At 42.3% G+C, this 12,368-nt stretch overlaps 1 protein-coding gene across 1 annotated transcript; it reads right to left on the bottom strand.

Annotated features, from left to right (window-relative positions):
• Window positions 1–2,881: 2,881 nt before the first annotated feature.
• LOC146062625 (uncharacterized) lies at window positions 2,882–11,977 on the bottom strand. Its single transcript, XM_083174709.1, has 8 exons — window positions 11,862–11,977; window positions 11,704–11,781; window positions 10,873–10,959; window positions 9,878–9,975; window positions 8,238–8,756; window positions 7,552–7,606; window positions 6,198–6,299; window positions 2,882–3,500 (listed from the first exon to the last, which is right to left on the bottom strand). Exons 2-8 carry the CDS (start codon window positions 11,773–11,775, stop codon window positions 3,369–3,371), a joined length of 1,065 nt encoding a protein of 354 aa, XP_083030835.1. The 5' UTR covers window positions 11,776–11,781; window positions 11,862–11,977; the 3' UTR covers window positions 2,882–3,368.
• Between the last annotated feature and the right edge of the window lie 391 nt (window positions 11,978–12,368).

Genomic DNA, 12,368 nt, shown 5'->3' with positions numbered 1-12,368 from the left:
TGAATTCTAGCTCAATCCATGTGGCATTATGTGAATTTTGGCTCAATCCATGTGGCATTATGTGAATTTTGGCTCAATCCATGTGGCATTATGTGAATTTTAGCTCAATCCGTGTGGCATTATGTGAATTTTGTCTCAATCCGTGTGGCATTATGTGAATTTTGGCTCAATCCGTCTGGCATCATGTGAATTTGGCTCAATCCGTGTGGCATTATGTGAATTTTGGCTCAATCCATTTGGCATTATTTGAATTTTGGCTCAATCCATGTGGCATTATGTGAATTTTGGCTTATTCCATTTGGCATCATGTGCAAGTATAATGGGGTCTAGTATTTTGTTGCATAGTGTGTAGAAGTTGTATATGGTGTTGTACACTACACTCAAGGACACGCCCCCTGTTGAGTGGCCACACCCCCTTTTCTGGAGCGCGCCTTCGGCGCACGCACAACTACATCCTTCACTTTGTCGCCATGGTGGGCCTGCGTACTTTAAATGCCAAGGCCTATTTTTAATCCCATTACCACCCTCTCTCTGCCGCTCTCTTAGCATGTACACTGGCACCACTAACACCTCCCCACACCCACCTAAACCCTCTTTTATCATGGTGCCCCCCCTGTCATTTTTGCCTGGATCCGCCCCTGCCCCCACCTGACAGATACCGAAAAACAAGAAAACCCCATGTTGACCATCAACCTTATTTCTGTAGACCTAATAACCCGTGCCCCACGTCACAGGTGTGTGTGGTATACTGTGTTGTCTAGGGATGCACATCCATGGTAAATGTTTACCGATGGTTTACTAATGGTAGTGTTTTTACCATTTGATTGCACCATTTCAATGTTTATTGCCATCAAATGGTAATGAAGCTATGGGGTTTTTATGATATTCCACACAAACAAGATATGGGACACGAGTCATTAGGTATACAGTCAAAAGGTTGATATATAAAAGGCTGACATGCATTAGCTCGTCATGGTCAAAACATTGACATAAGAAAAAGGTCGAAATGATTAAAGGTCGAGTTTTTCGGGTGTTGCTGTCGACATTGACACTATATTTGATCCGCTGCATTCGTCATGCTTCAGGCACACTATTATAATCTAACTCAGGTGGCCAAGTATGAAAACTCATGTCAACCTTTCTGCATATCGACCTTTTGGTTGTGGTAACCTTTTGACTGTCGACCTAAGGAGTTAGGAGGACGGTGTCTTCAAATCCGGATTCCAGTTGCAGGATGCTTACTAGTTCATGCCTGCCAACATTTTTGCTTGCAGTCACAAGACTCCCACAAAGGGGCGTGGCATTGCAGAAATTAATATAATTGCGAGGCCATGCCCCCATTTCACAGCTGGAGGGGCATGGTCAGAACTGTCAAAGCTGTGCGAGCTGCTGGCCATGCCCCCAGCCTCTCTGAGGGTGGGGGTGTATTAAAATACTTCACCAGCCCTCGACTTGCTATTGCATATGTACTAACAAATGTGACTAGCATCCCAATGCGGCGACGTTAGCGCCCCGTGATACCTGTGATGTGTGTGGGGTTTTCATCACAATCTTCGTCTCTCTCACTCTTCAAGTTCTCCAGCCTGCCCTGTACGGGTAAAGTCTGTCCCGGAGCCTCCTCCTCCCCCCTGGAGCCGGACCTATGGCAGTGACATGTTGCTAGGGGGAGGAGTAGTTTGATGGAGGATGGGACTCAAGAGTGGGTCAGCAGTCTGCGATAAAGAACCCCCATAGGTTTCTACCCATGGTGGTGATACCCAGCCCGGTGAAGACACAGTGGCCGGGTCTTAGTACATTTGAAAATGCATTAAAAAAAAAAATTGTATTATTCTAATCATTTTTAGTCAAAACGCTGGAGTAAGAAGGTCTATGGCAGGTGAGGCACTACCTTTCCTGCAAGTCTCTTATTAAGACTCAGCTAATCTCCAGCACATGTGTATAATGCAGCATGTACCCCATGGCTCAAATTGTGTGCAAATCTGGCTCTGGTACATGCCAGGAACTCAACCATTTATGTCACTGCATGTCCCTGGTTTAAGGCAAAAGGTAGCTTTAGTACTATGCTAAGTGAAAAACACATGGCAGTTTGAAAAAACTAGGCCCCAAAGAAGGAAAAAAATAAATAACTCATTGCTCCTTGTATAAACTGGCTCTACAGAGAGAATGTCAACCACATCCTCCCTCATCCCCAATTCCTCACCCCCTTCAGTGTGTACCACTGGACTTAGAGAAAACAATAGTTAGACAACCTGTCATGGAGGAAGCTGTCAATATCCACAGGTGAAGTCCCAGCTAGTGACCGTCATGCCTCAAGGTACTCACACAGGCCCTTATTCAGATCTGATCGCAGTACAAATTTGTTCTCAAAATGGGCAAAACCATGTGCACTGCAGATGGGGCAGATGTAACATGTGCCGAGCGTTACGTTTGGGTGGGGTGCGTTGAAACTGAAATCTAAATTGTAATTCTCAGCTTGTTACATCTGTCCAGTCCGTAAAAAAGTAGGGTTTGACCCGTTTTTTTGCAGTCTGAAAATGTACCCAGGCAGCAGTGAGCATTACTGGTCCCTAGCGCAATGCATATTTAATGAACCGGCCGCTCATGACATACTGTATGTGCAGTGGTGTGAAAGGGACATAACCTGCATGGACCCGTTTTAGGTAACGTTTTAAATACCGGGTCTAAGCAGGTTTTGCGGTGTGAAAGCAGCAATAGTGTATGTCACACAGATTATAGATACATTGGTGTCCATTAATGTACCATAATTCCATTATCCAAACTAGAACAAGATTACTCATGCGTAGAGACTCACTAAATACAGCCCCTCACTGCTCCCCGATAGTGTCAGATGGGATTAGAATACAGAAACGCCAGTCTACAATTTAGAGAAAAAAATTATATATAAAATTTATTAAAACCTATAGCTCTGGGAGAAGACAGTCTACATTGCCAAGTCATTTTAAAATGCAATACTTTCATCTGTTTTCACGCATGCAAAAACACAAACAGGATGAAATACAAACGTTAATGAGAAGCCATAAAATAGGATGAAATACCATTGTGAGAACAAATGTGAGATTTTAAAACTACTAGTGAAGTCAAAGTTGTACCAATCGTGCATTACATTAGTGATAAAGAAACAAACGCAAAACAATTTGTGTTATATAGTCAGTGGATAAAAAATAAAAACATTAAAATTAAGTGTCAAGATTGTAATTTGTGATGTCACATGAATGGTGAGCCGATGAAAGTTTAACAAAAACAGAACACTTTATCATTACATGTAGCTAGTCCAACCCAGCAAGCCATCACTTGCTACCATCATAAAATTAATAAATAGTGTGCCCTTTATTGATCCTGGCCTCAAATCAAGAAGTTACCCCAGAAATCCATTCCACCTCAAGTTCAGATTGACTCAAGTTTCTGGATCTTTTTTTCTTTGCATATGGAGTAGAAGATACTGGTTCTTCTCTTGTATCCAGAGAGTGCTTTAGTGTTACCTGAGTGAAGGAACAGAGTATAAGAAATTACATTTTTATTCAGTCTACACAAAAAACACCTTAAATGCAGGGCCGGCTCTACCATCAGGCAGCTGCCTAGGGCACTGGGATATTTGGGGGGGGGGGGCCTGCAACAAGTCTGCCTATCAAAAGTCAATGATGTCTATGAGGATCCTTGTTGTAGATAATGCAGGTGGCTGCTGTGGAACCTCACCTCCATACTTTCCCTTGAGGCATACTTCCCTACTTTGCTGCCTCCTCCTCCTTGCACTGTCATGGGTTTCAAAAGGATGCCTCCAGGGAAAGCCGGGGACTTGACCACCATCCTAGGGGGCTGGGAGCAGTGTTCCCTCTAAGCTGTGCGCACGCACACAACACGACGAGCGTGCGCACAGACATTACAACAGAGCGCACAAAGCAGCAGTGGTCCCTTTTTGCAGTTGTGGACTCAATTAATGTGTGTTTCACCCATTAACTACATTGTGTACTGTGTTTTGAATGTTTAAATGTTTAATATCATTTTGAAGTAAAGTTAACACAAATGCTGAATGTCATTTTCCAGTTAATTATAAGTGACGCACAAAATTTTTAATTTCCTTCAAAAGTTGCACAGCCTAAATCTTTTGCCGCACACAGCCTTCGTAAAATTAGAGGGAACATTGGCTGGGAGGACCACACAATTTTTGGGAGCCTCCCTGCCATTCCAGAATGTTAGGCAAGTATGCCTTAAGGGGTTAGAAAGTGGGTATTGGCTGCAGGAAGGAGGGCAGTAGGTTGAAGTTTTGCCAAGGGTGCTGAGAAGCCTTACACTGGCCCTGCTTAAAAGGGTCCATATTTTAAGGATATGGCTAAATTAAGGGATTAAGATTCTAATTAAAGGGTCTATTTACCATCATTAGAGGTGGTAATTTGAAAAATGACAAGAGCTTGTTAGGTCTATTAAGCATTGGAGAGTACCAAGTCACTTATGGCAAAGTATAGCTCTACATAAACTTTGGGAACCTCTGACACTTACTTGTCAATCCTAGATCCTGACATTGTAACTCACATGGCTATTGCCAGCTGTAGATGCATTGGCTACACCAATGCCAACTTTCCAGATAACCAAATTTTGAAGCATTTCTCAGTTAATGGTGATTGCCCAGTCAACTACACTAGCAGGTGTCCGATTCTATACATGGGACATACAGCATTTCCCAACTGCCCGGCAAGCCAGGATAATGCAGTCCAAATACGGATGGGCATATAGAACAGTTTAGGACTATTCTACTAAAATCTGGACAGTTGGTGTGTATGCTGTAACTGCACTTAAGGTAGAGGATGATAGAAGATTCACCAACATTTTAATTGAAGATATTCAGAACACAACTTTTTTAAAGCTCCAACTAGTAACCTACACTAAGGTTTATAAAGCTAATGACTGCTTGGAGTTTGACCCACTCCATTCAGGTAAACAAAGAAGAACCTTGAAAATGCATCAAGTAGTCGCTGGTAAGTGCAGTCATTATGAGCGCAGCGCTCATAATGACTGCAGCATCTTCTAGATTCACACCTTTTGAGAAGATGGACTCCGAGAGGATACGGTTTAGTTCAAGTATCTGTCAGCAAACCTATGAACTGAACAGACTACTCCTATCGGGATTCTGGCGTTATACATTACTGCAATTGGTTTTAAGCTACAAGTGCATATGTATTCATTTTGGTGTGATTAGATTAAGCAGGCATGCCCAAACTGTGGCCCTCCGGCTGTTGTGAAACTACACATCCCAGCTTGCCTTGCAATAGTTTTATCATTCCCTAATAGCAAAACTCTAGCAAGGCATGATGGGACTTGTAGTTTCACAACAGCTGGAGGGCCATAGTTTGGACATGCTGGGTCTAAGGGAAGGTGGAGGAACTGTGTGCATTTGCAGAATGGGAGTGACCATGTAGTGCTCAGTCACCCCACCACATCAGAATTGTATGTACACCACTGGGTTTATGCACAAAGCCAAAAAAGGCTCCATGTCCCGTTTCGATTTGGATTAAGCACTTTAGTGTTCGGGTCTTTAAGCAATTAAACATTAACCTTATCTAGATCCAGATGGATCCACATTCATCTAACCCCCTGGCTCTCTGGACAGCCTTTCTATTACACCTGGCATAACTGCAGTGCCTTGTGTTTTTTAGTGCAACTTTTTCTATCCTATTATGTGCCAATAAAAAAACACAAGCAGTTGTTACATCACTAACAGACTTTCATATTCACAGATTATAGAGTGCTTTCCTAGAAAACAGCATAATCTGCATGTCTGTCCGATACATGAATCAAAGCCAAGACACATTTTGGACAGACTACCAACACGAACAGATTGTGCGGGACCAGCCAGCTCCCTCAGGCCAGACACCGCCTGCTGCTTGGAGCGTTTGGCTTTGATTGAGGAGAAAGCAAATCATTCTGCAGCTTTCTTTATGAAGCTTTATCACAAGTGCTTCAATGAATAAGAAGGATTTTCAAAAGCTTCTAGTGTACGCTAGGTGTATTAAACATGCAGCCCTGCAGTTTTGCCATTAGAGCATGCTGGGATATTTAGTCTGACAACAGATGAATGCATGATGAATGCCCCTGGTGTAGGACATTGTACTGCAGAGTTTGCATTAAACAGAAGCGGAATACCTACAAAAGCCTGCACTCCCTCTAATATAAAGCAAGCCAACCTGGTAGCACAGGTCTGTTTCATCAGTCATGGTGCAGATGGGATCTAGTTCATACAGCCAATTGAGCAAATCCTGGCCTTCTTCAGGAGTGGCTTCTTCGTCCTAAGCACATCAGAAATATTAAACAAAATTTGGATTTTTCCAGAGCAACAGGAGTTACAAGCTGCATCAGTTCTGCTTTTGGGCGATTAAGCAATCTACCACCAATATACAATACAAGGACCCACCACTTCTATTACCACCGTCAAAAAGGTAAACACTTCCATTATCAACCTACTTCGTTAGAAGGCAACATCAGTCTCTAGTTAATGCAGATCGGTTCAACGGGCTTAGTGCCCATACACATTGTATACAAAATCACATCTCGGTTTTGCGAGGAGATTTAGTACCAAAAAAAAGTATGTGCTGCACATACTTTTGTACTGGATCTCCTCGCAAAACCAAGATGCGATATTGTATACAATTGTAATGTGTATTGGAACCTTAACTGAAGCAAAATGTAACAATTCCGGTTATAGGGTGTTTTGGGAGGGATGGGAGAGTTTAAGATGAGCATACACATGTTATTTATCAACCTGGCACCCAATAGATAAACATGCACCAAGATATACTGTGCAAGTGTATGGCCCTACAATATCCAAGCTCCTCCCCAGATAAGCAAGTGTCGGTCAGCAGCGACAGGACATCTGCAATCTCATTTATCAGTGTCAAGACATTGTATCCGGTGGACATCATGTTGGATCATAGATATTTATAGATTGGCCGCTTGCATACACTGTACACTTTTTTTTTGTCGCTCTACCAGATAACTGTATAGTGCATGTCAAAGATTAAACACTAGTTGGGCAGATACATTTTATTGAAGCAACCTACAGGTGTCCCACTCACTATGACCCTGATGTGTATGCATGAATTATGGCAGAGTACATGCATCTGGATCTGACTAGATGCTGGTACACAACAATATTGATGGGTGCAGTTGGTGTGGTATTAGGACAGTGGACACATCTGTACAACACTCAAAGTAGTGTTTTTGGTCACCAGAGACTTGTAGCATGTGTTTGAGTAGTGTTGCAGCAATGTGTTAGCAGGACCTTTCCCATGGAAAAATCACCTGGCAGGTGCATTCATTACTTGTTGACACATTTTATAAGAGTCACAGGTGGAGCTAATTATTTATCTTGTGATTCTGTGAGGAGACATGGAAACCATGCTCTGTGTGGGGTCCCGAGGACAGTTTGAGAACCTGTGGTCCACCACCAGATGAAGTTAGTTTCCAACCCAAGACTCAGGAAGGACAGCATCACCAGTAACAAGGCAATACTGATTAAGTAATATAAAAGTATTACAGTACCATAAGGAGTGCATCTTCCAAATTGCTGATAGCTTGAGACTCCCATCCTCCTGATCTAAAGACAAAAAATGTAATTAAAACAAGGGAAGATTGCAATGGTAGAGTAGTGTTGCAGGTATTCTGCGCTTTCTACTTTCATTAGGCAGTTTTACACGGCTTTTACTGTACCAGACGGTGTAAGCTTAAAATTTTGCGGGTGTGAGATGGGAATATTGTAAACAAAAATGTGGAAGACTTGATATTTGCTGTGCAGTGGCTGCGGAGTTGAAGATAACAGCAACATACTGCTTTTACAGCTCCTGCTAGACATGGTTGCCATACTATCACTTAACCAGGACACTTCTGAATTACACAGGTTCTGTGGCTGGCTAATTTCAAGCCTGGTTTAAATCAGCTAGAGAACCAATGTAAATCATGTGTCCTGGTTTAGAGGGATAGTATGGTAAGTCTAGGTTTACACAAATGCTGTGCTAAATAGCATTGAAAACAAGAAATAGAGGCGACAATGTGACCTGTGGAGTGACATTGGCATTTTCTAAGTCACCTTATGATTGTAGTGGACAGTTTTCACAGAATAAAAAAAAAAAATGGGGGGGGGGGGGGGTTTAAGCCGCAAACTAATGGAGGGGATGAAGTCAGAACGATTGTTTACAGTAACTTTCACTTCTAGGAGGCAGACTACTCACCTATGTTCACAACTGAGGGGACTTCTTGATACATGCATATCATAGCTATCCCAGAATACACTTTTAGGTTCCATGTCCTCTTCATTGTTAAACAAGTTTAATACATCTTTAGGTGAATTCAAAGTTTGGATATCACTTTGAATTAGGTCATCTGGTTGATCACAGGCATCTAAGATTACATCCTCGTTTCCTGTAGTATTGAATTCTAGTACAGTTATGGCTTGTAGGACTACAAGATCAGTTGCAAACAATACATATACATTCTCTGTTACTTGTTCAACACAAAATGGAAGTTCTACCAATAAGTCCACAGGATAATCCAAACACATCATTTCAGACAGGTCCAGATTGAACCCTAGGTTCTCCAGATCAGATTGGTCATGTTCTGGTCTTTTAGTAGTTATAGTGTCTGACACTGGCAAAGGAGTTTCCATTGTATCTGACAAATGGACAGTATCCAAATGGACAGTATCTTCAGACATAAGTGGGCTTTGTTGTAGATCACCCTGTTCAGGGACCCTGAAATAGTAAAAACAGATTTAATACTAGACCACCACAAGCTCAGAAGCCAGATAAATTGAGAAACAGAGATAGGAGTATAACAATGTTAAACACTTCTATCATTACAACACTAGTATAGTATAAAAAAAAAAAAAATTGTACAAGGTTCATGGGGATAGTCTGCTTTTAATATTACTCCCAATAGGGTTGGTCCATTTGTCATTCAATTACACCTACATTAGACAAGCCATGTCTGTCAAGTTTTTGCCAGAGCGATTTTTTGAAGTGAAAGCAAGCTGGTAGAAAGGAAAATAGCTCTAATTTGCACACCCTCAGTAATGAAAGGTGCCATCTTCTGAGAATAACCCAGGTAGCATGAATGCAACCCAGCTAGCATGCGGCGTTTGAGCCAGGTCCCTTTGCAGTGTAAACAGGTAAGTAGAGTTGAGGTAACCCCATTTCAAACCCAGCCCCATTTCAAACCCAGCCCATTATGTAAATAGCCTTTTATATGAAAGGTTTTCAGCAAAGTCTTTTATATAAAAGTCTCTCGCCTCCTAAAAAGCTCTTGGGCAAAATCTGGATCTGTCACCAAAGTAGTGTGTACACACTATTTTCCCAAAGTTTTTTGTAATGAAAATCTCCTAGTGTGTATGGGCCTATGGTTTTAGGTTTTGAAGCCTTTTTTCCCCCAATGCACAAATAAAATAGATCTGTATTTTATACAAATTCAGGATACCTCAAAATATACTTAAAAAAACATGGAATCTGTTAAACAAAATGCTTCTGGTCTCAAGCATTTTGGGTAAATGGTACTCAACCTGTACGCAGTTTTTCCTTCAGTCACTGCACATTGTTTATTTAAAGAAAAAGTACAATTCATCTATGATTGAGGATCTTTATGTGCCATGATTATCAGTTTAGTCACTACATCTCAACCTGGGAATAGGGGGTATTGTAGAATCCCATTTACATAAATTCTCTTCAATAGTTCCACTTTAGTAAAATAAAAAATACTTTAGGAGATTAGTGCAATCCAACTGGGTAGGTGAATAATCAATTATTTCAAATGTGACAAGAGAAAGGCAGGAAGAAAAACCTTTATCTTTCAACCTCAAGATTAATTTGTTTAGACATACCCATCTGATGTCAAGGACGTGACCAAGTTGTCAGGAAGTTTTGTATCTTCTTCTACACAGCAGAGGGCATGGTATAAGTGATCAAAGTCGTTCATATTCTAGAATGACATAAAACAGCATCTTGGGCTGCAGACAGAAATGGATAGCCATAGCACTCAGTTTGCCATCATGGCCAGGATATCAACTCAAGTATCTATTTTACTATATTTATTGACTTTGCATCAAGAGGGTGTTGGCTTACAAGGTAATAGAGATCTATAGACAAGCCAAGAACCCCCCCCCCCCCCCCCCCGCAAAAAGTAAAAAAAATAAAAATTATGTTTCAGTCTATTAGCTTGAGGCACAGTAAGGTGTGTACACATGGGGCAATATGATCGCTGGCAATATATTGCTCAGCAATCATTGCCCCGTGTCCCATTTTCATCTGCGACCAGAGATGGTCGCAGATGAAAATTTAAACACTGCTGGGTGAAGAGGCAGGGGATGTCGCTGGTCGGAGGAGCATGTGTCGCTGGTCGGAGGAGCATGTGTCACTGGTCGGAGGAGCATGCTCCTCCGACCAGCGACCATTCAGGGGCTGAAAACGGGAGCGCGCACCCAGCGATTTATCGCTGGTGCACACTCCAATCACTGGCAATATGGTCGCTCAGCGACCATATTCCCAGCGATTTCAGCCCCTAGCGCCCCCGTGTGTACACAGCATTAGAGGATTATGTACAGAAGTCACAACTTGAAAGACATTTTTCCTATCAACACTAAAGCCACTACAATTAGCACAACTGTAGAAAGTTTATAGGTGGTGCAAAAATTTGCAGGAGAGACATTCAGGTGTATTCTGAGCTTCTACAAACTCAAATCCCACAAGTTTTGTTATATGTGAACTGGATCTGCACTCATTCCATAGTTATTTTATATCAGGGTGCAAGGAAGGATGAAAAAAAAAAAAAAAAAAAAAATTCTATATCTTTTTCCCCAGTAGCAGAGCAGAAGCTTACCCAATCATGATACTGATAGACTGAACCAGAATAGGTGGGGGCATCAATGTAACTGAAGAGCTCAATTGCAGTGTTCAGCAGGACACACTAAAAATTAAGAAGCACAGGTCAGTTTTTGGGCAGGGAAGAAGGTTTGTGGTGTCACAGCTGTCATTTAAGGCACAATGACACAATGACAGTCAAAACATGACCAGTGACCATCTGAATAGCACTTTATAAGATGTAGGGATATTGCCACCATCTTTCTAACTAATCAGTTAGTTTTATTAAACAGCTATATAAACCAAACACCATTTACTAGAATTACCAATTCTGCACAAGCAAGTTACAACAGCACCAAAATAACGTTAATATTGTGAGAAAAGGTTTATGGACATACAACCACAGTAACTTAGAATATATCTGAACTTCTATTGTTATAACGGAACTGTACATTTGGCGTCAGATATCTATTGTCCTGTGTATACAAAATTATAAATGACCAGAATAGTAAACCCTGAAGGAGTAGAATGAGGTCCATATGGCTTAGAAGCAGTGGCTCCTCACCAGGTATATGCGCTTGCTTTCTACTATGACAAACATCCTTCAGCCAAATAATAGAACAAGACGATCAATCATATAAATACATTAAGGCAAGAGAACTAACTCATTGAGCCCTCTTGCAGCCACAGTACTGCTAAGAGAAAACCGGTACCGGACCCGAACGGACTATGGAACTCTGCAGTCCGGTTACGGTTTTTACCCATACCCGGACAGGACAGGTGCGCGATGCAGTAGATCAGTAGCCCACCGACTGGTGCTGCCACCTATAGAGCAGAATATAACATTTACCTTACGGAGCTGAGTGGGCGCAACCCCGATCCGCTGGCCCAGGAAGACCACAAGCTTTGTCAGACGCTCCATGGCTGCCTATGCAGAATGTAACACACAGCGGTTAGAATTAGCACCAGCCACTACATACATTACGGCCGCGTGTGACCGCAACTCACAGCCTCTGCCGCTGTATCACACGTTTCCGCAACTACTGTCCTCAACGCTGTCCCGGAGTCACTCCCCTCGGCTGTAGCTGCCCGACTTATGCTGCTGGGAGGGGGCGGGCCACACAGGTGCTGTAATTATGGGGCAGAATGATTTGCACATGCACACCTCCCAACATGACCCTCTACAGGAGGGACAGCTGTGCTCCTGCACTACCCTTATTTTAGGATTGGTATCACCTGTGGTTAAACACCGGCCTTATCAATTAACCTGTTCAAAACATGGCAATCTTAAATTAATAGGAAAGCACAGGAGCCAAGCATTGGGTCCCTCCTGGAATAGGTCATTATCAGCATTCTCCTGCTTAGGGATGGACATCAAATTGTGATGTTTCACTCACCTCTTTTTTTTTCCTATGGTAGTAGTTGGTAGTACAGTACAGTGGCGGATTCAGGGGGGGGGCACCCGGGCACGTGCCCCCCCTGTCATTTATTTTGTAGCTGAGGACCAGGGCTTTC

This window comes from Crinia signifera, chromosome 3 (assembly GCF_055691185.1).
Source record: "Crinia signifera chromosome 3, ASM5569118v1, whole genome shotgun sequence".
Taxonomy (NCBI): Eukaryota; Metazoa; Chordata; class Amphibia; order Anura; family Myobatrachidae; genus Crinia; species Crinia signifera.
The sequence above is the reverse complement of the archived record's forward strand: the minus strand, read 5'-3'. Positions and strand labels throughout refer to the sequence as shown.